This window comes from Desmodus rotundus, chromosome 11, assembly GCF_022682495.2.
Source record: "Desmodus rotundus isolate HL8 chromosome 11, HLdesRot8A.1, whole genome shotgun sequence".
Lineage (NCBI taxonomy): Eukaryota > Metazoa > Chordata > Mammalia > Chiroptera > Phyllostomidae > Desmodus > Desmodus rotundus.
Genome location: NC_071397.1, coordinates 87,217,569 through 87,244,290, shown reverse-complemented (window position 1 = coordinate 87,244,290; position 26,722 = coordinate 87,217,569). Strand labels below are relative to the sequence as shown.

At 41.2% G+C, this 26,722-nt stretch overlaps 1 protein-coding gene across 1 annotated transcript in view; it reads right to left on the bottom strand.

The window, feature by feature from the left end:
• ZC2HC1B (zinc finger C2HC-type containing 1B) overlaps window positions 1–26,722 on the bottom strand; it is a 34,577-nt gene that overhangs the window by 6,079 nt on the left and 1,776 nt on the right. The window contains exons 2-6 of the mRNA XM_024551676.3: window positions 18,839–18,900; window positions 16,407–16,526; window positions 15,703–15,841; window positions 4,357–4,496; window positions 975–1,083 (exon numbers count right to left, since the gene is read on the bottom strand). Coding sequence (XP_024407444.2) covers window positions 975–1,083; window positions 4,357–4,496; window positions 15,703–15,841; window positions 16,407–16,526; window positions 18,839–18,900 — 570 coding nt within the window. The remainder of the gene's footprint in view (window positions 1–974; window positions 1,084–4,356; window positions 4,497–15,702; window positions 15,842–16,406; window positions 16,527–18,838; window positions 18,901–26,722) is intronic.

Below are 26,722 nucleotides of genomic sequence, written 5' to 3'. Positions count from 1 at the left end.
TGTAGTTGGGAGAACATGTAAGATTTGCTCTCTTGCGAACTTCCCTTTTTTTTTTTTTTTTTAAAGATTTTATTTGTTTTATTTTTGGAGAGAGGGCAAGGGAGAGAGAAAGAAAGGGAGAGAAACATCAATGTGTGGTTGCTTCTCCCCCACCCCCTGCACTGGGAACCAAGCCCACAACCCAGGCATGTGCCCTGACTGGGAATCCGAACCTGCAACACTTCGGTTCTCAGGTCGGCACTCAACCCACTGAGCCGCACCAGCCAGGGCGGGAACTTTCAAGCATGGGATGCAGTAATGCTCACTGTAGTCGCCATGCTGTGCACTAGACCCCAGAACTCATCCACTGCATAACTGGGAGTGCACCCTTGACCCACGCGCCCCCTTTCTCCCACCCCACCCTTGCCCTGACTACCGCCATTCTATTCTGTTCTCATGAACGTGCCTTCACATAATGCCCTGGATGCCCAGCCGTGTTGTCACAGACGGCAGGACTTCCTTCCTTTGTATGACTGAACAGTATTTCGTCGTGTATGTTGTGTATACCCTACTACTACCCATTCATTGGTCAGTGGACACTTAGGCCGGTTCCATATCTTGGCTATTTGAAAAATGCTGTAATCAACATGGGAGTACAGATATCTCTCCAGAATAGCGATTTCATTGTCTTCCCTGGTTCTCAGCACATCTGATCAGCTGTTATCTCCCATGCTTTACCGTTTTTCAGTTTTACTAGTCAGAGCATGGTGGTTCCAGACCCTGACTTTGGATTTTGTCAGAGTTACCTAAACCAGATATATTAGGAAATGTTCCTCCTCGGCAAAGCAACTTGAACTTCAAACAGACCCATGTATTTTTATATCCACTGGGACATTGGATATCACAGCTTTTGCAGACTGCCCACCAATCCCAAAGCCAACAGTGGTTGCCTCCAATCCTGTCCGTTGAGAGTTGAGATGCTTACGCTGACTTACCCGGTCTGGTTGGGACCACTCTTGTGGCCTCCAGGGTCCTGTTCTGTAGCAGAGCGCCCACCGCACTGGTAACAGTTGGTTCTTTTTTGGAAGTCGTCTGAGCCCTACCCTAGAGAGAGAGGGGGAACAGGCCTCTAACCTCAGGTAGCACACACAAGCAACGCTCCCCACTTCCCACTTAACCAGGAGTCATTTCTGGGACCTGCCGCACTCAGGGGAAGGGGACACGCACACCCTGCCCCTCAGTTAGCCAGGTTCCCAACCTCCCCTCTGGTGCTTGAAGCCACGTCAACGGTTAGGAGCTTTCATTCTATCATCGAGCCTTTGAGGGAATTGCGATATGTTAGTCCTAGAAAATTAGTCGTATACAGACATAAGAAATCACTCCTTGTTAAAAAAGATAGTTATGGAACATTCTAGTTTTTCATTACACTTGAAGATGCCTTTGTTTTTAAATACATGAACAGAGAAGAAAAACAGACATTGGCAGGCAGCAAATGTTTTAAACATGGAATTCCAACATCCCCGCACCACACCCCTCCCTACTGAGCAGCAGGAGCAGAATGGTTACTTTAATGCCACACGAGGATCCAAAGGTTCCTTACTAGCTCCTTTTACCCCGCTGCCGAGCCCACCGACATCTCCATGGAAACCACATAAAGATAACCTGTTACTCCAAGTGAGAGTTCTCACTTGGGCAAGGCTAGCTGTGAGATTATAGCAGGCAGTCCATCCCCAGGCAAACAAACAGAGCTATTTTCAGAGGGTAGAACACTTTTTTAAAGTTGGTTTTATTTAAAATAGAAACACATTTCAGCTGTGCTGTTAACAGCCCTTCCCAACTGAAACCAGCCCTCCCGTTCTATGCCACTTCTGAATAAGCCTCACTATGAGGCCGGGCCCCAGCGTGGCGAGGCGGGCACGAAGAAAACAAGCATGCTGTCCAGACACACTCGGCAGCGAGTTTACTCAGAGAGCAAGCAATTTTTCTTCTGTGTTCCCAATCACCACTTAGCTCTGCAAAACAAGGCAAGGAACGGGGCCAAGTCACTGGTTACAGTCAGGACGGCCAGCTGGCCTCCTTCAGGAATAAAAAGCACTTCCGTAGCTGCTTCCCAGTGCTCCCTTTGGCCCCACTAAACTCCGACTCACTACGTGAACTGGCCAGAAGAACCATTCGAAGAAATGTGCCGCACCCTGTACTGCTTTAGAAAGTGGAGGCAGGGTTATGCTGAGAAAATCTTTCCAAGGCGAAGTTGAATGCGAGCCCAAAGCAGTCATATCCCCTCAAAACTGGAGTGTCTTTCCCACCCAGAGGAAAGAACTCCCAGAGAGGGGAAGGAGGGTGGGGTGAGGGGGAAAGAGGACCGTTAGGGGAACCCCTATGTGAAGGTGCTTCACTTATATCATCTATAATCCTCCCGACAACTCGGCAAGGTAAGGACGAAAGTGAGTCTGAAAGAATTTAGGTAACTTGTCCACGTTTCCCTGCAGATAGTGAATTACGGACTTGCAAGTCAAACCCTGACTATTGATTGCAGAATCCAGGCTCTTTCTACATTGCACTGCCTCCCATACTATTTCAGGGGTAAAGATTGAATCTCTAAAGCTATATTTATCATAACTACCTTGCCTGCTCCACCAACACACCTGTCCCCTCCCTCCTGTGTTCCTTTATCTAGATGTACAGTATTATTAACTGCCTAGGCTCTGGAGCTAAAAGCCTTCTTGTCAGTCCTGATCCTCTTTTACCCTATCTCCAATTACCTTCTCAGTCTCATCAATTAGTTCTTACACTCACTCTCCATGCCCCCACCCCCATTAGTCTTCTTATTGCAGCCCATGATTCTTTCCCTGTTGTGTGGCTTTTAACTGGTCTCCTAACAATCCATCTTGAATGCTAATTGCAAGGCTGATCTTTCTAAAAAACCAATTCCATGTCCCTCCGGTCTATACTGTCAACCAGTCAACATTGCCTGTAGAATGACACACGAGGCTAATAAAAGACAATTAGACAGAAAAGCCAAGGTCAGAGAGAAGAGGAAGCGGAAGCACAGTAGGAATGGGTGAGATGGAGAGATGGAAGACAGGGCTTCCCGGGTCCCTGGGAACTCTACAGTTCCTGCTTCCAGGCCCTCAGGCTGACAGGCCTCAGATTTCAGGGCACCTATGCACTCACTCCCCCTTTCCTTTCCTCCTTTCTGAACCACCTTGACTTAACACCCTTCTAGATCCGACATGGGCCCAGTCTGCCCCATCCCCTGCCACCCTCCCACAGGCAACTGTGCTTTAACCTCACGAGCTGGGCTCTTTGGGCCATAAGCCCATTTGTGAAGAATGGCCTCCTCAGCCCCAACTCTACACTGCTGAAACCCATTTAATAGTTGATGGGGAAATATCTGCTTCTCTTTGAAGCCATCTGTGAATCCTAGTGGCCACTTCCTCAACTGGTGCTCCTATATGGCAACCACCACACCCTCCTAGCACATCATTTCCAAGTCCCGACTTCCTCTGAATGACAAACCCTTGATCAGCCAGCACCTAGCACAGTGCCGGGCACAGAGAAGATATTCCACACCTGTCTGATGCAGCGGAGACAGAGCTGGAGCCCATAGCTGTGGGATAAGCTATTATTGGAGAGGGTCCCACCCCCATTAGGTAATGGATTTCGTGGAAATCTTTCTAAACATTATTTCATACTCTTAAGTGTCCGTGCCAATTTAATCTTTTCTTGGTGTCTGAGCCATGTTCATAAGACTAACAGTTTTCATGCTGTACAGTCAGCTGTGTCCCTGGGACCTGAGATCTGTACGGAGCTGTTTGCTGGATCCGGTTCTGTCTGTTTTTATAAACCTATAGTCTTCCTTGGCAAGTGGTCATTTTACTTATTTGTACCTATCTATAACAGTTGCTTCCAGTTAAAGTTTCTCCCCTTTAACTTGTTGATTCTGTGGCTTTTTGAAAAAGCCGAACACATTCCTCTGTGGGGCAGAACACATGGCCTGCAGGGCAGGCCTCCTTCGACCGCTTCCCTCACCCAGGCCCATTTCACTTCAGGTCGCAAACCTTTCCTGCGTGGTCAGGGCTGATGACCACCATTGGAGAGACAGAGTTTGACCTGACACTGCAGAAATACTACTTAGAGATTCAAGTCTTCATCCTGAGAAGCTGCAAACACTATAGAAATAGTTGTTCTACAACACCCAGAGGTGGCATAAGCTTGAAACTCAAAAAGGAGTCCCCTCCCACGAGGATGAGGGATAGTGATTGGCGACGGGGGTCCTTACCGAAAGGACAAGTAACTTAGGTTCCCCACCAAAGTTGACCTGCTTGCCCCAGGCGTGCAAGGGCACAAGAGGCAGCACCTAGGGAGAGATTTTACCTGTGCTCTGGATGCCAATTTGGCTGCTGTCTGGGCTGGATCAAAGACTCGGCGGGAAGACTGATCCTTGCAGAAATTAATGTGGCGACTGGCTGCATTTTCATTAAACCTCCTCATACAATATGGGCACTGAATATAATCTGAATGTAAAGATAACAACAAAAGGCAATTAGCGTTGCAAAAAGTAATCTCTGAAACGAACTATAGGAAATGAAATAAGTAGGATATGAACTGTGCTCCCACACAAAAGAACAAGGCCCCCAGCACTGGTTTGAGACAGCCTGTTCCAGAGGGGAGGCCTGCAAGGGGAGGCCTGCAAGGGGAGGCCTCCAACAGAGGACAGAGGAGGGGAAATTGTTATACTGTGCATTTACTTCAATGAAGACTGCGCCCTTAAAATGTTTACACAAATTCAACTTAGGAACTTCCCGAGTAAATGAATCAGTGAGGGGAACTTTATGTAAAAAGCAGTCCTGAAATCACATAATCTTGGTATTGATGACTCAACAGGGCATTGAAGATTCCAAAGCTCATGTCACAGCACCGACTGTGACAGAGAGACACACAAGAGTTATGGGGCTTCTCAGGGAGATAAGATGTTTCAGAATGCAGGTCTCAGGATGGCATTGGAAGCCATTGTCACTGGCAGAAAGACATTGCTTCTGCAGGGCTAGATTCTTTTCACTGAACGCTGAAGTGAGGAGGCCGATGTCCCAGGCAGCCCTGTGGGCAGGAGGTCCTCTGTGGGTCTGTGGGGAATACCCACTCATCTCAACTTGGCTCTCATTTGCAATTACCAGACAATGGGAGAAATGGGAGGTGAGCAAGACCCCAGGTCTTAGAACGTGGAGATGCTCATAGCAAAGCCAGGTGGAGCCTACCCCTCCCTAAAGCAAGCAGAGAGAGATATGGGTGGGCGGGGGGGGGGGGGGGGTTGTGTGTGTGTTTTTTAGGTACCTCTCCTTAAGGGATGACAACGTGGATGTGAGCAACGTAGGAGAATAACTCCCCTGTCCCCCTGGAAAAGATCTGAGACAGCATCAAGCTTAACCTCTGCATAGAAGTTTGGGTTGGTCAAAATTCCCACATGTGTGGTGGATAAGTATTTAAGGCAGTGATGTCTTCAAAGTTAAGAGTCTTTAGAAGGCGACTTTCAAAGCACGCTGGGGAGCTTTCTATTTTAACAAATCATTTCCTAAAGTGCATACTCATAAAATGTAACAATTGAAAGAAACTGGAAGGAAATAAAAGATGAGCACTTCTCCTAACCCTTCATTTTGCACTCCGGAAGTCAGTACTTAATTATTAATTCAATACACATTGACCACCTATTCTGTGCCAGGTGTGGTTTTATATTTGGTGATACAATGTCTCTGTAATCAAGGAGTAGGCATTCCAATACAGAAGCAAAATTTTCCCACAGAGATAAATTCCTTGAAAAAAATAAAAGAGGGCAGGATTGGGAAATGCTGAGGGCTCCGCAGCCTGCCAGACAGGTTTGGGCCCCAGCTCTTCGCTTGCTGTGTGTGTGAACACGGGCAAGTTACCCAACCTCCTTAGGCTTCAATTTCTGCAGTAACTGCATATCACCCACTTCATCAGGTGGTTGTGAAAGTTAACTAAAATAATCCGCACTAGGGCTTGGCACAGCGGGCGGGGCAGGGCATACTATTACTATAAGGAAACAGGCCCAGCAAGGTTGTGTTCCCAACCACCAAATAAGAGCGCAACTGCTTAGAAAAAGTAAAATACGAAGTGCCATTATCATGCAGAACTCGCAATGGTGTAGAAAACCACCTAGAACTTGGCCTTTGCCTGGGTGTGCCTTTCTTCATTGTTACCAGCTGTGAAGTCAAGACTTATAGCAGAAATGCTGCCACCGCGGACCGAGTGGGCTCAGGCAGAGGCCGCGATTACAGCGACGACTGCCTTGCTTGCTTAATCCCACTTGTTCATTCATTCCTTGCTGCCCTTCTGTATGTTTGGCACTGGATGCCACCATGGAGACAACCAAGTTGAAGTGTATTTCCCTGCCAACAAGAGCTCAGAGGGGACTGGAGGACTAGGCAAAGGAGCAGACAGTCACCATTCTGTGCTGTAGGAGGAGGCACTGCATCCTCAGGGAGCGTCAGGAGGAACAAGAAGCCCTGACTTCGGGGGCAGAGAAAGGGAACTTCAAATCCCCTGAGAATGGAACAAGTATTTCTCAGTATCAACAATCTGAGCACAGTGTGACTGAGCCACATGCTCTGCTCTCGTCTTAATCTGAGTCACCTCTTTACCAATCCCAATGGCACAAAAGTCACGACGGATGATTTATTTCAATAGATGATGGTTTTAAAAGTTTGACTACAAATGGACTCTAAAAAATCCTCACTTGAGGACATTTTATTCATGGCTTTCAGAGAGAGAGAAGCAGCGATGTGAGAGAGAGGCATGGACTGGCTGTTTTCTGTAGGTGCCCAGACTGGGAATGGCACAGACCCAGACCAGGATTGAACGCACAGCCTTCCCTTTCCGGATAATTCTCCGACCAGGCCACACCCTCCAGGGAAAAATGGATTCTTAAGAGGACTACGGGGAAGACGGTTAGATCTCATTAAAAAAATAAAGGCAGAAAGGTGAGCATCATTCAAAGGGCAAACATTTTGTGCAGTACCCGTGCCTATGAAGCCCTGTGAAATGGTGAACAAATGTGCCCGGCCTCTCGGAAAATCCCAATGATAATTATTTAATGTCATTGTCCCTATAAACTCTCACAACACCCTGGGAAGCTGAGTGATTGGCAGACTTGCTTAACTCAGTAAGAATTAGGATAAATATCCACATGTCACAAAAACTGAGTTATGAAATAGGGCATCATGCTGAAAAGAATCCCTCTCAAACTCGTGCGTGTGAGGCCATAGTCTCTATTACTCTAGTTGTGTGTCAGTACAGTTTCTACAATTTAAGCCTGAGAGTATCTGGGCTAATATAAATTTCCTAAACAATCAAAGTAATTTTATAGTAATTAAGCTGTGCTATTGTACGCAATCATTTTGTTTGGTGCATAAAATTACAATGAGAGCACAGAAAAGAATGTAATTATGAAACTATATTTCAGCATGAAACTGTCAAGAGCAGATAAATACATTTTGTGTTTGATGAGGTCTTACAAAGGGAAGTATTTATTTTAAAAAACAATAATCCCCACATTTTAAGTTCGACATGAAAATAATAGAAATTCACTTGTCTGACATGGTTTCACTTATTCAGCTAAAGAATCACCAGGTAGTCATTCAAGTCTGTGGCTTCTGCTATTAAAATAAAGTATTTCTCATAAAAGATGTTTTTGTTATGAAGCTTGTTGCCAAAGTTTTATCAAAACCACAATCATAGCTCTTTCTATTGAGCATCTTAAGATGACGCATTATTTTAATGACATTTTCATTAACACCCAGCAGAAGTGAAGCACTTACTAAAATTATTACCTGGTAAAAAAGATCAGATGATTTATTTTTCAGATGATTTTTATTTCATGATTACATGGGTTTTTGTTTTATTGTTGTTTTTTACATTCAAAAATAAGCTTTGAGAAATAATTTATATGCAATAAAGGCACCTATTTCAAATGTCCGGTTCAATGAGTTCTGACAAATGTATACTTTTGTGTAACTACCCCAATTAAACACAGAATAATTCCAGCATTGAAAAAGTTCCCTCATGACCCGCTCAGTCAGTATTCCCCCCAACCCAGTCTCAAGCAACCGAAGATGTATTCTCCTGTCACAAAAGATGTTCTAATTCCACAGAACAAGCATGATGCTCCATGTGCAGTAGCGATTTCTCCTCACCGTTGTATTTTGTGTTCCACTTTGTAAATATTCCACAATTTGTTTGTCCATTCGCTTGCGGACAAACACTTTCAGATATTTACAGTTTATACTAAACAAAGTTGCTATGAACATTAATTTTATAAGGACATGGTTTTGGTTTTTTGCATAAATACCTCTGATTGGAGTTGCTGTCTAATTAAGTCTGTGTTTAAGAAAATATCGGTGCAAAGTGGCTGTACTACTTTATATTCCTGTCAGCAGTGTATGAGACTTCCTGTTATTCCACATCTAGCCATCACTTAATTGTCGGTCTTTTATTCAAGTGGTGGCTCACTGTGGTTTAATTTACACTTCCTTGATAAAGTAATATAGGATATCTGTTTGTGTGGTTTTGTTCGTTATTTTTTGATGCGCTGGTTCAAACATATCTCTTGCCTTTTCTGTCTTGGTTGTTTGTCTTATTAATGAGTTGTAAGAGTTCTTTATATATTCTTAATGTGAGTCCTTTGTCAGATATATGTATTATAAATATTTGCTTCCAGCCTATGGATTCCTTTGCATTCTCTTACTGGAATCTCTCAAAAATAAAATGTTTAATTTTGGTGAAGCCCAATTTATCAATTTTCTTTTAAAAAAAATTGTTAGTGCCTAAGAAATCTTGACTCTGAGGTCAAAGATTTTTTTTTTCTAGAAAGTTTATAGTTGTTGGACTTATATGTTAGGTCAATGATCCATTTTGAGTTAATTTTTGTATTATGGTATAAGGATCAAGGTTCATTTTCCCATACTGATGTCCAGCTATCCCAGCATCATTTGTTACTAAGACATCCTTTACCACATTGAATTACATTTGTCAAAAATCTATTGCCTATAGGTGCGGAAGGGGGGGAGTTTGTATCTAGGTTCTCTTTTCTATTCGATTGATACACTAAATCCAATTTGTAATGATCACTGTAACATTATAGTATACCTTGATGTAAGGTAACCTAAGTTCTCCAGTTGCATTCTTTTTCAAAACTTATCTTGTCTATTCAGATCCTTGAATTTTCATATAATTTTAGGATTGGCTGGTCAATTCCTACTTGGCAGAGAAAACCTGCAGCAATTTGTATTGGAATCACCCCAAGGCCACAGGTCAAGTTGGAGAGAATTGACATCATAACACAATGCTGAGTCTTCCAAACCATGAAAATGGGAAATTTCTCCATACATTTTGGACCTCTTTAAGTTGTCCAAGCAGTGTTATACAGTTTTCATTTTACATTCTAACTTATTTTTTAAAATATATGCCTAAATAATGTTTTTTACATTATTATAAGTGGTATTTTTAATTTCATTTTTCAGTTGTGTGTGCCCAGTACAGGGAAATACAATTCACGTGTGTATATTGACCTTATACCCTGAAATCCTGTTAATTCACTTTAATCTCAGTAGCTTTTTTGTGTTTTCCAAAGGTTTTCTACATTTACCAAAGGTTTTCTGCATTCATGAGTATGTTGTCTGTGAATAAAGATAGCTTTACTTCTTCCTTTTCAATCTTTAAATAATATATGTATATACCATTTCTCTACAGCACATATATATGAATTACATATATAATTTTTTCCTTATTACACCTGGTTCTATTTCCAGTACAGTGTTGGATAGAAGTGATCAAAAGGGACATCCTTATGTTTTCCCATTTCTCAGTAAGAAAGTGTTCAGCTTTCACCATGAAATGTGATGTTAGCTGTAGATTTTCAAAGATGTCTTTTATTAAGGAAGTTTCCTTCTATTTCTACCTATTTTCTAAAACATGTGTGAGTATTACATTTTGTCATAGGCTTTGCCTATATCTATTGAGATGATCACGTGTTTTTAAAAATAAAAATATTTTAAAATATTTTAACAAATTTTCACAAAATTAATATGATGATTACATTCACTATTTTCTGGTATGCTATTGCTGTTGAGTCAGTTCTGACCTCTGGTGACCCTCTGGTGAATGGTGTCCACAGTGTCCTGTCCTCAGCAGCCCTGCTTAGCTCGTATAGGCTGGTGCCCATGAATTCTTCCGTTGAGCCAGTCCATTTCATATTTGGTCCTTCTCTCTTCCTGTGCCTTCTATTTTTCACCAGCATTATTGTCCTTTCCAAAGAGCCCTGCCTTCTTATGATGTGCCTGAAGTAGGACAACATCAGTTTTGTTATGTTTGCCTCCACTGGTATCTCAGGCTCGATTCACTCTAGGACCACTGTTCATCTTTCTCACGGTCCAGGGCATCCATACAGCTCTCCTCCAAGACCCTATTTCAAATGAATCCATTTTCATCCTATCAGCCTCCTCACTGTGCAACTCTCATGTTTGTACATAGTAATTGGGAATACCAGGGTATGGAGGATCTTAGCCTTGGTCTCTAATAACATCTTTGCTCTGGGTGATCTTTCCTAGTTCTTCTAATGCTGCCCTTCTGGGTCTGCCTTCTCTCAATTTCCTGGCTGCAGTCTCCATTGGAACTGATGACTGAACCAAGGTAAGCAAAATCTTTACTTCGTTATCTGTTTGATGTCTTCATTAAAGCTGTGTATTTCTTCTGTAGTCATGATTTTTGTCTTGATATTTAAATGCAGTCCTGCTTTGGCACTTATTTCACTTCCATCAGCAGTTATTTCAAATCATTACTACTTTCTGCCAGTAAGATGGTATTATCTGCACATCTTAAGTTATTGATATCTATATTTCCCACCAATTTCCACTCCTTCCTGAGCCTAGCCCCATTTTTTATGTATGCGTACAGAGTAACCAAATAGGGAGATAAAATGTACTCTTGTCGGACACCTTTGTCAATAGGAAACTATTTTTTTCCTCTACTTAAAATTATATTTCTTCTAGTTAATTTAGGTGCAGTTTGTTCTTCTTTTACTTTTTTACCTTTTTTAAGAGAAAATCTAAGGTAATTGATTTAAACCTTTTTACTTTTCTAACATAAGCATTTAAAGCTATAAAATTCCTTCTAGTCACTACTTTAGCCAAATCCCACAAATGTTGATGTTTTTATCACCATTCGGTTCAAAATATTTTCTAATTATTCCAGTGATTTCTTCTTAGATCCATGAGTTATTTAGAAATGAGTTGTTAATTTCCAGACATTCAGGAATTTTATAGATATATTTTCATCATTAATTTCTTTTTTCTTTTACTTATTTTTTATTGTATTTTTCCCATTACCATTTATCCCCCTTCTACCCTCTCCCTCTTCCACTCACACCCTCCCCACCCCACAATCACCACACTGTTGTCCGTGCCCATCAGTCCATTTCCTTATTCTAATGTGGTCAAATAACACAGTCTGTATGGTTTTATCCTTTTAGATTTAATTCTTTTATATATTTTATTTTTTTAGTGTTGTTCAATTACAGTTGTCTCAATTTTCCCCCTGTTCATCTCCACTGCCCCACGCCCCCCACCCCACTCCCTCAGTGAACCCCCACCCTGGTGTCCAGGCCCATGGGTCCTTTATACAGGTCCTTTAACTAGGCTCTTCCCCTTCTTTCCCCCCTTACCTCTTTCCCTGCTCCCCTCTGGTCTCTGTCAGTTTCTTTTAACCCTTGTAGACCCAGTTTGTGCACATGGTTTACAGGGGAATGTTCTACATGTACATGTACTTGTACTTCTACATGTACTTGAGGAAAATTACATTCCGTTCTTGCTGTATGTCACATTATAGTCACAGATGTCAATTAGGCCAAACTGGTTGATACTGTTGTTCAAGTTTTCTGTACCCCTAGATTTTCCTGCTGCTTATTTCATCAGTCACTAAGAGATCAATGATAAACTCTATAATTGTAGATTTTTCTGCTTCTCCTTCTGGTTTTGCCAGTTTTGTATCATGTTCTTTGAAGCTCTATTACTAGGTACATAAACATTTAGGACTGATGGTCTTCTTGAGGAATATATCTTTTAATCACTCTCTCTGCTAATAATACTTTCCCTGGTTTACTTTGCCTGATATTAATATTAGCCACTGCAGTTTTATGATTATTATTTGATGTCTATCTTTTTCCATGCTGTAAACATACCAGTCAACGGTTGTTTTGACATTGCAGGGGTTTATTTCTCTTTTTTCCTTTTTATCTAAGAGGAAAGGCGCACGTCCTAAGTGTATGGCTCTATGGAATATCACAAACTGCACACACCCATGTAACCGGTCCGGATCAAGACAGAGTATCCCTGACAATCCCTCGTGGGTCCCCTTCTGGTCCTTCCCACTTCTTCAAGAACACCACCACCTGACTTCTAACCTGAGATTCAAACTTGAAGATGCTAGAATATTGAGTTTCCGACCAGGGCCCCATAGCCAGGGCAGTGCCTCTCCCAGCCCATGGGGCCACCAATTCGTTCTGTCACTTGCCCGGCCCACTTGTCTGTGTCTTTATATTTAAAGTGTGTTTCTTGTAGAAGCATGTAATTGGACCAAACTGCTTTATTGTTCAGTTTGACAATCTCTGCCTATCATCTGAAGTTTTAGGTCATTTCTATGTAACTGTCCATATAATTAGATTTAAGTCTACCATCTTGCTATTTTTCTTTATCCCATCTGTTCTTTGTTCCTTTTTTCCCATTTTCCTGTCTTATTTTTTTAATGATTTTTTCACTTTGTCTCTACTCCATATATTGTCTTATTAGCTATATGTCAATATTTGGGGGTGTTTAGAGTTTATAATAAGCATCTTTACAATATAATGCTCTACCTTCAAGGAATAGTATGTATAATGTGAACAATATACAACAATATACAAGGTCTGTCTGGAAAAAGTACAGTCATTTTTAATATAATGAGGACGGTTTGCAGTAGCCAAGGAGAGTGGACTGGAGTGCACACGTGTGAACGATGATGACTTCACTGCACTCGTCAGTGGGGGCGGTAAATGTCATTGAGTGAGCATGTGCACTGTGTGGTCATCCCATTCAAAATGCCTGAGTGAGCAGAGCCACGACTCTGCATCAAATTTGTGTTAAGTTTGAACATTTTTCCTCGGAAACTATCAGATGACTCAGAAGAATTTCAGAGACCATGTAATGAGTGCAGTGCAAGTAAAAGTGTGGCACAAACACCTCAAAGATGGTCAAGGATCTGTTGAAAGTGATCCTCGTTCTGGGAGGCCTGCAACAAGCAGAACACCCGAGAATGTTGAACATGTACGAAGCTGATCTGGGGATTCCCAAAACTGCCGTGTTCAAGATTTTGATGCAGGATCTTGGCATGAAATGTGTCGTGGCAAAACTTGTTCCATGGCTTCTGCTACCAGAGCAGAAGGAACACGGCGCTGCAGTTGCTGATGACTTGATTCAAACCACTACCAATGAACCAGGTTTCCTCAGGTGATTGGAGGTGAGGTCCCAAGGTGCCCACTTGGAAGGGGACTGAGGCATCATTGTCCTATGTACAATGTTTCTTGTATCTTGTATCTTCTTCAATAAATGTCTCTATTTTTCACAGCATGTGGCTGGATACTTTCTGGACAGACCAATGTCCATTTGCCTCAACCTTGCCTTATTGGTTTCGTACATTTCATTCTCACATGTTATAATCCCCTCAATATGCCATTGTCTATGCTTGAGTAGTCAATTATAACCTTGAGCTAACATCACATTCAGTGGAAAACAAGAAAAGGATGTTTACTTTTGCCAGTGCCATTCAACATAGTATTGGAAGTCCTAGCCATGAGATTTAGACACAAGAAATAAAAGGCATACACATTGGAAAGAAGTAAAATTATCTCTGTTCACAAATGACATAATCTTATATGTAGAAAACCCTAAAGATAACACAGCAAAAAAAAAACAAACCTATTAGAGCTAATAAGCAAAATTCAGCAAAGTTGCAGTAGACAAAATCAACATAAAAATCAATTGTATTTCTACACGTTAGCAATGAACAATCTGAAAAGAAAGTTAACAATTCCATTTACAATAACATCAAAAAGAATAAAACACTTAGGAATAAATGTAGCCAAGGGTGTGAAAGATCATGCACTGAAATCTATAAAATTAAAGAAAACATAAACAATAGAAAGACATCGCATGTGCACCGACCGATTGGATGACAATATTGTTAAGATGACAATAGTACCTAAAAAATGTAATCCTTATCGAAAATCCAATGACATGTTTAGAAACTTAAAAAAAATTCTAAAAATTCATGTGAAATCTCAAAGTTCCCCAAATAGCGAAAACAATCTTGGGGAACTCACACTTCCTGCTTTTAAAACTTACTACAAAGCTATATACTAATGAAAGCAGGAGAGGCAGATGTACAGACAAATGGAATAGCATTGGCAGCTGAGAAGCAAACCTTCTCATGTATGATCAATTGACTTTTGATAAAGGTGCCAAGATCATTCAATGAGGAAAGAATAGTCTTTTCAACAAGCAGTGCTAAGAAAACTAAATAATCACATGTAATACTAGATAGCCAACTTGCATTGAAGTTGGGATCTTACTTTATACCACATACAAAAATTAACTCAACCTGATCAAAGACCTAAGTGTAAGAGCTGAAATTTTAAACTGTTAGAAGACAATATGGGGGAAAGGATGGTATCAAAAGATACCATCAAGAGAGCGAAAAGACAGTTTACCAAATGAGAGACAATATTGGAAAATACTGTATCTGATAAGGGATTAATATTAATGTTAATCTAATCAGGCCTCTAGCCTTCATTTCCAATTTACAGAAAGATGGGGGATAGAAGAACAAGTTAAACTCTAATATGACTTAAAAAAAACCCAGACAAATCTAGAACATGAGAAATTCTAAAATATAATTGGCCTGGTAGGGGTGTCGTGCAGGATTAAAAGAGACTAAATAAACAACAAAAGACAATGCATAAACCTTGACTGATCTTGGATTGTGGCTGGGGGAAGAGCGGAGAGCTTTTAGAGACATTCTTAAGATAATTGGGAAAATATGAGTCTATATGTTAAGTGCAACAAGAATACTGTGGTTATGCAGGAAAATGTACTTACACTTAACAAATGCATACTGAAATATTTAATGTGTTATACATTTTGAAACTTACTATTAAATAATAAGTTTAGAGTAAAAAAGCTGTGGGCCACTAAATTATACAACTGAAAATGGTTAAAATGGTAAAGTTTATATTATGGGAATTTTATCTCAAAAAGTAAACATAAAAAGAGCTGTGGGTGCCTGACCCCAGGGAGCTGTCGCAGAACCGCTTGGGTCGCACTGCTCTGCTGCAGTTGCACAGAAGGTGGTGTGAGTGGCGTGCCCTGCTGTCCTCTAACGCCAAGGCACTGGGTACAGTGCTGTCCTCGCACTGAGACAGAGTTAGAAGGAAACACAGAATCTTTAGGCAGAATTGAAAGATAAAGAGGATCATATAAACTGTAGGGTAAAATTACTTTTATATAATTCAATTGCTATTGTTAATTTTAGAGTGCAAAGGAGGAGTGATAGTTTGGCCTAAACTCAAGCACAGCCTCAATCGGTTGAGAAGGTCAAAAACAGACCAAACTGGCCACACACCTGGGTTGATGGACGGAGGTGGAGGAGGTGGGAGAGGCCGGCCTTCCTTAATGGCTAGGGTACACTGCTTTGCCGAGCGAATCGCGTTGATGAAGTCTTCATGTTGTTGTCTCCAGTTAGCTTTCCTCACAGGTTGAGACTATTAAAAAAATAAAATAAAACCAACATACACTAAACGAAACTGTACTATATATCTCTCCATTATACTTTTATTTATTTATTTATTTTTGCAGGTGGGATTTGAATTTACAGGAAATAGGACTGTGAAAATTTGGAAAGGAAAGTAGAATTTGTTTTTCAAAAGTACTGAAAGAGGTTTGGAAATGACAGTAATAAAAATCACTATCACAGTAGTGAAGGAAAACACAAAAATAATAATCAAAGAGAAAAAAAACTACAAAAATTTAGAGGAAGATTTAAATGTAAGATTAAAAGTGACTTTCTTCCAAGTTAATTACTATATTTAATGCTACTCTAATGAAAGTATAAACAAAATTCTTTTTTGCCACATCTGGAAAGTATCTGCAATACATTTGGAAATCTTAGTGAGCATGATTAAAAAGAACAGTAAAGGTGGATTATGCTTACATGACATTGTGCTGCTCTATCAAGCAAAAACAAAACCAGAGAGCCAGAAAGAGGCTCAGTACATTTAATGTACTGAAGGATGTAATCAAGAACAATAAGGAAGATAATGATAATACCTTGGATTGAGGAGTTGTCCTCACAGTGAAAATGTCAGTGCCCTGCAATCTTTGTTTCAAGGAATTGAAAGGTTTACGCTTTTTGTTGAAGAGTTTTTTACATATTGGTCCATGCCTTTCCTAGAAAAGAAAGAAGTGGATTAAATTAAATTTTTTTAAATGCGCAATCAAAGAGTTTGTAACGCTGCAGTGTACTCAGGCAGCTCCCACCACAGCGACTGAGTTGCACCTTCAGAGCCAAGTTCCTTCTCCAACTCTCAAATCACAGCAGAGCAAATCCATCTGGCTCCCCTCACCCATGTTACACATAACTAGATATTATGTTTGGTCAAGGTCAATAAAAGGTCTCTAGAGCTAGAGAGACTTACTTCAAATTTGGTTTTATACATTTAACTCTACCACTTGGGCTATATGGATGGTCCTAAGCATTAAATAATGTTGAAAAGACAAACTTTGTAGTTGAAACTGAAATAAATATTTCTGATAATTGAGCTGTTTTTAGTTACTCACTGAAACCAGCGAAGTTTTGTTGACTACTTCTTCTATTCTGTTTCCTGCCTTCACTGTTACTAAGTTTCAAAAGCAAGTCATCCAGTAATATAACAGGAAATCTGAGTCCCGACAACCTGCATATTCAGTTTTACCACTCTTTTGAAATAGCCCTCTGCATACAGCAAGGGGAAATGTAGCTTCCTATCAATAGAACCTTCTCAGAAAAACACTTCTTACCACTCAGCATTTCAAAATTAGTTTAAATGGGCCACTTTTCTACATACAGCAAATTAAACCACTTAACTCCTGAATAGGAGCGGAGCAGTTTCAAAGAAATAGTTGAGAACATCTGCAAAAGACAACTGGAACAACCATAAAATAAATGAAGAACACACCAATTCCATTTAAGTTATAAAGACATTTTCCTTGAATTTACCCAAACATTCCACATGATTAGTGGAGTCATTTATTTCAGAACAAATCTAAGCTTATCATATTCAATTTAAAAATATGACAGTACTTGCAAGACGTTCGGCAGGGAAAGCATTCTTTATTCCAACTAGGAGTCCTTAGCATTTCTGGTGCAAAACCAGGGAACCAACACATAGGGCTCTGCCCATGTACCAAGTTTACGAAGTCTGTTACTGCACCCCATCAGGTTATACCAACATCTTTGCCTTCCACTCTAAATCCTCTTCCTCGGTGGATATGTCACTCATGATAGTTATCACTTACATAGTTGCTTTGTCCAGATGCACCAAAATACAATCTCTGTGAAAATCACCACACCTGTCTATAAACAAGCCATACCTTCTTAAACTAAAGAAAAGAGAGGTATCAGATCAATTGATCAGATGCTCTCTGTAGCCCAGAGACAGGCCTAGAAAAAAACTCAAGAGGACCCCAGATGTACTTGACATTTAGTGATCCGTCTTCAAAGGGTACCACGCTGTTGTTCTCCATCCTTTTCCCATGGGGCGCGCAGCCTGGGCCGGCGCAGGCAAAGGCAGTGCTCTGGGGGATGCCAGGCCACAAAGGCCCCGAGAGCTTCCCTTCTAGATTCAGGAAGCTCTAGCTGCCGTCAACTAAAAGAACAGACACGTGGTTTTGGGAATGCCCCAGAGAAATAAAACCTACAACCGCATTTTGTAGTCTTTTGCCTCAAATGTAGTCAGGTCTGTATCCAAACCCTTGTAGTTCCATGCGACTCTCCTTGATCTAAACTGTCCCAACTAACAACTGCATTGTCATAATTTTTAAAACCATTTTTTCTTGGAAATATTTTTATAATATGGGGGTCTAATACCTGTTTGGATCCCTAGCTTTGAGAAAAGTCAAGCTTTATTCCACTTCATAGGCATCAGTCAGGAAACACGATATGCAATTAGCTTAAAATTAGTTTAACAATTAAATCTTGGAAAAGGCCTCACATCCATTTTGTTCAAATTACACAAACCCCCTGAAATTGGAGGGTTCTGTCTGTATACGTGGCAAAGCAGGAAACAGAGGGAGGTTAAAGGACTTGTCAGAATTAGTGACAAATTTGAGGCTAAAAGCCAAGTTTCCAGATGCTCTAAATTCAATGTTCATTCCTCTTGACTAGCTAATTTCCCTGGTGCTTTGGCCTTAAAATTTGGATTTCTGATGCTTATAGAAAAGGCGAAAGAGCCAAAAGCTCTCAAGAGACAATCAGCAGTGCCAAGATGCTTTCATCTGGCATTCTTTCAGTTTGAGGACCAAGTTTAAGGAGCTCCTCTTCGAATGGGGCAGCATGGAACAGCCTTGGTGTCCTCCCGGCCTGCCAGCCGTAGGTTATGCGGGGCTCTTCCCTTGCTTCCCCTCCACATCTGTCTTTAATCTTTGCCACTGCGGCCTCCTCACTAACTTGACAGTTCATTTAACTCCAATGAAACACATCTACAAAATGTCTTTATGTTTACCAGAACATCTGCTGCAAAGCGTCTTCCACAGACTTCACAGGGAAATAATTCCTGATTGCCATCTGTATAAGATCCAAGAGCACATTATGTTAGTTTCATGGAAGTGCCTGCCTGAGAAGAAATAACTAACTGGAGACCTCAATAGCTTGATATCCTCACTGTTTTTTTTTTTCCCTCCCCACCAACTACTTCCATCTCTTAGAAAGATCCTCTGTAAACTCACCTGTGTTTTTCTCTCACTTCACTAAACAGGTAAATTCCATATCCTTCAGGCCACCAGTATATAGTTATAATTGTTTAACATTTAATATAGTCTCAAACAAAGCGCCTGGTGGCTTTGCTTTAGACCTAAGTACAAAGTGAATGGCTTACTATGAAGTCATAAATAATCCAGTGGTGGCATCCTGGGGGTTGCTGCTAGAACGGAAGGTGTATGTGTGTGTGAATGGAGGGCACGCCCACTTATCAGAGACCACACGAAAAGGTTGCCTAATCATGAAATTCAAGGTCAGCTTTCCTGGGAATGGCTTTCTCTCTCCTGACAAACTCTCTTTGCTGGAAAAAAAACCTCCTACTTGTGAAGAAGAAAGTAAGAAAGATGAAATGGAACAAGTAGAACTGGTAGACTTTCTTTATTAATACTCACCTGAGGATATGTTTTTATTGATGAGAGAGAGAGAGAGAGAGCGAGAGAGAGAAACATTGACCGGTTGCCTCACATATGCACCTTGCCTGGAGATTGAACCCACAACCTAGGTATGTGCACTGACTAGGAATCAAACCTGCAACCTTTTGGTGGACAGGTCAACGCTCCAACCAGCTGAGCCACACTGCTGCAGAGCAGACCTGGTGGACTTTCATCGGAATCAGGAAAGAGGTGCTGTTACCATGAAGAAGCATATGAGAATGATGGACATCACCCTGGGGGGGCAGGTTTGGGGGCTGACTATAATAATATCCACTACCAGTATTTTATACACAGTAGTCAATGAGGGAAGGATCATAATCATAATATGATTACTACTAGCTATTTTTTTATTTTAATATTTCACCATAGAAGTATTTTAAAAGTAAAATGAGGAATAAACTCAATGCAAGAGGAAAAAAAGGCTGAAACTGTGCCCGTTGCCTATGTCCCAGGGCCTCAGAGTACCTGACCCGTAGTGAAGTGCTCAGTAAATGTTTGCCGAATGTATGGGCCAAAGAAGAGTTGAGTTTCTACCACAGGACCAATCGTTCATTCAATAAATATCTGCTACATGCAACTCTGTGGGAATATTGAGAGAAACCATACGTGGGTCCAGCATAGAAAAGGAAAGTATGCACATAAATTAAGTGAAGTTAAAGCGTCACGAGGAAAGGAAAACATTATGGAGTTCTGAAAGAAAAAAAGTTTCACTTCATATTACTTCCTTTCTGTTCATCTGGAGTTGAGTAAATAAGGATTTAAAAAGCAGTTTGATCATGGAGAAGATTTTATACTAGAATAAAAATCTGGGCTTTTTTTCTACAAACAAGGGGAGCAATCAAGAACATTGAATAGGACCCTGGCCAGGTGGCTCAGTTGATTGGAGTATTGTTCTGTATACCAAAAGGTTGAGGGTTTGATTCCTGGTCAGGGCACATACTTAGGTTGTGGTTCAATCCCCCGCTGGGGTGCATAAGGGAGGTTAAACCAATTTCTCTCTCTCTCAAATCAATATTCACATGCTCAGGTGAGGGTTGAAAAAAACACTGAGTGGAAAGAATGTGAACTGTAGAAGATTCATGTGACAGAAGGGAGGAGGGATGGTTGGTGAGAAGAAAAGACAGGATTTTAGTTAAAAAGCTAAAGTTGTCAGCCTGAAATGGAAAGCAAAGAGGAAACGGAAGATGGCCATGACTAGATTTGGGGGGAGTTGTGTGGTGGCAGAGAGAGGATACCCCGAGACCAAAAAGATGGTAGGGCTGTGCATAGGAAGGGAGAATTTGAAAAATAGGGCCATCTTAGTTAGAAAAATGACCTCAGCTTTGGAAATACTGAGTTTGAAAAAGAGTCAGCCAGCCAGCAGGATGGAAAGGAGGGAGGTCAGGGCTAGAGACACAGATGGAGGCTTTGTTTGGAGAGTGATGTAAAGGCATGATACTGCCAGAGAAGAGGTCATGGAAAGAGAAGTACAGGGATGATCCCGAGGGAACTCCGTATTGAGGGGCCAAGAAGAGGATGATGATAAGCCAGAAGGAGAAGCGGGAGAGAACGGGGTCATGGAACCAAGGGAAGACCGTTTAAAAAAGGAAGGCCTGATTAACAGGAATCAGATGGTAGCTCATTACACACGTTGTTGATTTAAATGATTTCTTCTCACATCTGCCAGATGGTATTGTATCTGCAACACAGGTTATCCATTACAGCATACAGAAATACCACCTATCCTCTCTGTTCTCCTGGCCTTCTAGCTCTGTAACACGGGGTCTTAATTTTTTTTCCTTCTTTTAGCAAAGATATCCCACTTCTCCACATACATACTTTTAATGAAAACTACTCATTCCAATTACAAAACCGCTGCTTCGTCTAAAACACTAATGTTTACTTGTATAAATATGACTTTAACATTTTATACTGTTTTCCTGTTCCCCAAATGCTTTTCCTATGTAATCTCATTTGCTAATCACTATAATCCTATGAGACAGGGTTGGTGTTTATTATTAATTATTATTATTAGATAAGAAAACAGGCTCAAGGGTAGGTGACTTCTCTGAGGCCACAGGTAATAAGTGGTAACACTGACACTTGAACCTGATACAAGTATTAAGACTATTTATTCAACTGTCACCATAGATACAGGGTCTGGCAGAAGTAACACCTGCTTGAGTGGGTTTGGTAGGATAATAATATGGGTGTGATAATTTATAGTTTTAATTTGACCATTTCACCTAAAATGTCATATGGTGTGTTTCGGTGTGATATTGTGTTACAGAACTACATGCTCATGATTTTGTAATAAAAAAGGGGCGTTATTTGTGCTGGACCTCGTATCTATCACTACTAACCAGCAAAGCAAATAAGAAGTCCCTGGAGAAACAAAAGCCTTTGACTTAATCAGTGAGTTTTAAAAGAGTTCAGTGAATTTAAAATAATGACAAATACAACATGATTCAATCGATTAACTAAAACACATGGACCACCACATTCTGAATGACATTCAACTTGGAAGCTTGATTACAAGGAAAGAAGGGAAAACCTGCCTAAGTCAGTTGAACCAAACATGGAGACTAATGAGGTCTACAGTGTTTGTTACAGAATGTTAAATAGCAAGGAATGGAGGGCCACTGGAACCTTAAAAGAATTCTTTGAAACAACCAAAACACCCTTCGAAGGATGAATGGTTAAATAAACTGTTAAATGCATACCCTGGAATATTACTCATCAGTAGAAAGAAAAACTGTTGATACATGCAATGACCTGGATGAATCTCAATGCTGAGTAAAAGAACTCAGCCTCTAAAGGTCACATCTGCATGATTCACTTGTATAACGTTCTCAAAATGACAAAATTATGGAGTGATTGCCAAGAGGGAGGATGATGGCGGAGGGAGGTGGCTGACTGTACATGGCAGGATGACAAAGGCCTTCAGGTGATGGAATGGTCACACACGCACGCAGTGGTGTGGATCCATGAACACACACGTATTTCTTGGTTTTGATAGTGGACTGTAGTTATCTAAGCTATAATTTGGGGGCGACTGGGTAAAGGGTGGATAGGATCTCTTGTACGATCTTGAAACTTTGTAAACTGTAATTATGTCAAAATTAAAAGTTTTTAAAAATATCTAGGAGTTGACAAAGTGTGGCCCGTGGTCCATGTCTGGGGCTGCATGTTTCTGTAAATAAATTTGTATGGGTAAAGAGTCGCGCCTGTTTACTTGTCTATATAACACATAGTGCTGCCTTCACACTGCAACAGCAGAGCTGAGGAGTTGTAACGGAGACCATACGGCCTGCAAAGTCAAAACTATACTTCTTGGCCTTTACGAAAAAAGGTTGCCAACCAGTAAATTAGAATGTAGTAATTAAAAATGATCTTGGGAGAATAACACGGAATGTTAATGATACATTATATTTAAAAATAAAGACTATATAGATCTCTATATCTACATATATACCATATATAGATATATATCAGCAGTCACCTATAAGTTGTAAGAATAAAAGTGATTATTTCTTTTCCCTGCATTTTCAATTCTTCTACAAAGATACATTACTCTTTTAAAAATCTGAATAAAAGATTAAAAACATAATTGAGACCCTTTCTCCAGAGGCCTGTTAGGTGCTTGGGCCTTCTGAGGAAGCCAGGGCTGCGCTGGGGTGAGGCCCTCACTTCATCAAGCCTAGCACTCACCCACAGCACGGCCTCCGGCTGGGGGTTCATGCGCACACACTCGGTCCTCGTCCTGCACGACAATGAGGTGACTGTGACGGAGGCTGAGATCAATGCCCTCATTAAAGCAGCTGGTGTAAATGTTGAACCTCTCTGTCCAGGCTTGTTTGCAAAGGCCCTGGCCAATGTCAACACCGGGGGCGTCATCCGCAAGGTAGGGCCCCCTGCATGACTGCTGCCCCAGCAAAGAGAAGAATTTCAGAACTCTGCCGATCCCATGGGCTTCGGTCTTTTTGACTTTTGTAACATGTTCAATAAAAAGCTGAACTCTGAAAAAAAAAGCCCTGTTGATAGAAAAGATTCTAAAACAATGAGTATCAATTTAGCTATTTGTATCTTTACCGTCTCTAATTGGAGTCTCAGTAAATTTTTAAAGTAGCTATTACTTTCTACATTGGTTTATAATCTGAGAGAGGTTTAAAATGAGGAAAAGAAAGTGATCTGGAAGTGATCAACAGTTTTGTTTAGCATGCTAACAGTGAAAAATAAGCATTCAGGATCTCAGTTCAAAAATTTTATAAGAAGCCTGGAGAGGATTATGGCTGTAATGAAATTGGAAAAAGTTTCTACTTCTGACAAGACATTCTCTTTCTGAGCTGGAAGAATGCTTTGTGAAAACACCTACTAATTCACATTTCCTTATAAAGGCATGGGAGAGAAAGAAAAAGGAAGATGTTTTCCCATTCCCTTGTTAGCAAGTCAAAGAACTCTTAAATCCTTTACAATCCAGAACATGCAAACATTAGCAATTTCGACATCTTCCAAGGCCATATGGCAAAGGGGGTGGCGTACTGATCTCAACTTATTAACTTATCTCAGGAACATGAGTTATGACACATGAAAAGGAATGAGTTAGCATGGTGAACACCCCATCAATATTTGCTTTCCCCCAAAGCCCCCGCATACTAAAGTAAACAGACAGAAGGACATAGAGAAATGGAAGGACAGTGACAAAAGACAACAATAAAAAAAAGTTGGAATCTGGAAAGCTGATGGACATGGTAACCAACTTGGAGGATTTAAAAGGTACGTCAAAATCCACTTCCCAGGCAGACAGGAGGAAGAACTGAGAACCCTTCAAAGGCACAGGGCCCCAGGCGCAGCCCGCGCCAGTGGGACTGAGACAGGGTGAGGAGGAAGAGACTGCTAACACATGGAGAAGCAGGGTGCAATCTCCTCAAAAGAAGGTTCCCAGATGGCCTCACTCACTCCACGCCTGCTGGCTGATTGCCCTTCCCCAACTCCTGCATAAGTCTACTCTCCAGAAGGGGGAGAAGAGGAGGTGTGTGCAGGAATGAACACGGGGCCCAGCCGAAGGTGTGTGGGGGGGCAGTTGTAGGTATGTACGCACCTGTGGCTGATTCTCAGCATCTCTGGTGGTTACTGTGAGCACTAAGTGAGAAGACGCTGGACTTAACGACTCCGAGGGGAATCACAGGATTAGGTTCCCGTGAGCCTCTGGGCACACATTGTTATCGATCTATCCATGCATATTTTGTTGTATGTATTGCTATTTAAATACACTGTATTTAAATAAAATTGTTGATTCAGTAACACTGAACTCATGGCCAACTGGTGCCTGAATGAAGCTTATCTAGACCTGTTTTCTCCATAAGGCACATCACAGCCTTCCTGGGCTGAGAAACATTAGGTAACTTCAACACTGCGCTTGGGGGCCATTTTAAACGGTGAAATCACCAAGAGAAAAGTGCAAACACAAGAAAAATGTGCCTCCTGGGAGACTGTGAAAGGGACAGTTGTTTATAGTATGAGCTGAGATTAGAAGGCAGAGCATCACCTTGCTCTGTCTCAGCTGGGAACACGCACGTCAGGACACTCAACTTTCAACTGCGTGTCTGTGAATGACCAAGAAAGCGCAGGCAGCATATTTGCAAATAGGGACTCTGTGATTAAGGAGGATTAACTGTGTATGTAATTGTATGTGTACACACACACACACACACACACGTGTGAACAGCCCACACCTCCCTGCCTCTACTTGACTCACAGGACCCTGCCGGCTAGTCCCTTACTCCCAAGGCTGAATAAAGTCTCTGGGTGTATATATCTATTCCATGAGGACAGGGCAAAGATGCAGACACTGGGAAGATTCCCAAACAGCTCACCCAGACCACCCTAATAAAGCTCAAAATCATCAAATGCTATATGCATCCATTTAGAGTTCCCAGTGTTTTCTTTCTCCAATCTTCATTGGTCAGAAATGAGTTTCCAAAGATCTGAGGAAAGTACCTAGCACATAAGCCCCCCCAAACAAACAAAAAGCAATTTAAAGGAAAATTAAACCTCTTGGAAATTAAAGACTTACAGGAGACATTAAAACCTCAATGCACGGTCGGGAGATAAAATTAGGGAACTCTCCCAGAAAGTAAAGTAAAATGACACAGAAATGGGAGAGAAACATAAGCGAGTCAGAGTACCTGTCCAGAAGGTTCTACTCCAAATAGCGATTCAAGAGAGACATGAGAAAACACAAGGAAGGAAACAAAATAATTTTTAACCATTTCTAGACATGAAGGGACATGAACCCCCGGCTTGAAAGAATGAAAATAGATCTACAATAAATATCATCATAAAATTTTAGAACACTGGAGACTAGACATTCTACCAACTTAGAGGGAAAAAAAGTAAACATACAAAGTATCAGGAATCAGAATGGCTTCAGGTTCCAAACAGTGAACACGGAAATGGGACAAATCCTTCAAACTCCTAAGGGAAAATAATCTACAACCCAGAATGTTATAACCAGCCACACCATCAATCAGGTATGGAGGTAGAATAATTTCCAGACATGCCAAGGTTTCAAAAATTACACATCCCACGTAACCTGCTTCAAGAATTACTAGAGGATGTGCTTCCCAAGGTGAGCAAATAGGCAATGCAAGACAGGAGGGAGAAGGAAACTCCCCGGGATAACAGACATTGTAACTAGTGAGCTGCCAGTCCAGGGCAGAGGTGTGGGATTAAAGACACCCATGGCAAAGACTGTCACGACCAAGACAATCAGTGCCTTTGTAATTGGAGAGCGGTCAGGTCCTAGTCTGCCTGGCTCCCATGGTTCTACGCTGGATTTATTGGAGCAAGTCCCAGTGAAATGCCTGCTCTCCGCTTCGTATTCTGTCTACATCAGCTGGGGATGCTCATTTCACTCCATGGGAAGGTTCGCTACACTCACCTTCTCTTGAGAGATGGAGGTAGATGAGCTGAGAGGCAGAAAGTATGAAACAAACCGTTAAGGATATTTCTACAGGAGAGCCAGGATGCTCCCACTGTGGTGACTTATGCTCCTTAAGGACACACTTATCACCTTGCTCACTGACATCTCCTCATGGGGCTCTGGAAACTCTAGAAACTGTAATCAGACTCAGTGACAATATATTAAGCTCATCTTTTCAAGGATGCCCATCTCTTCAAGGATGCCTTCATCGATGGTGGCAAATATTGCCTAC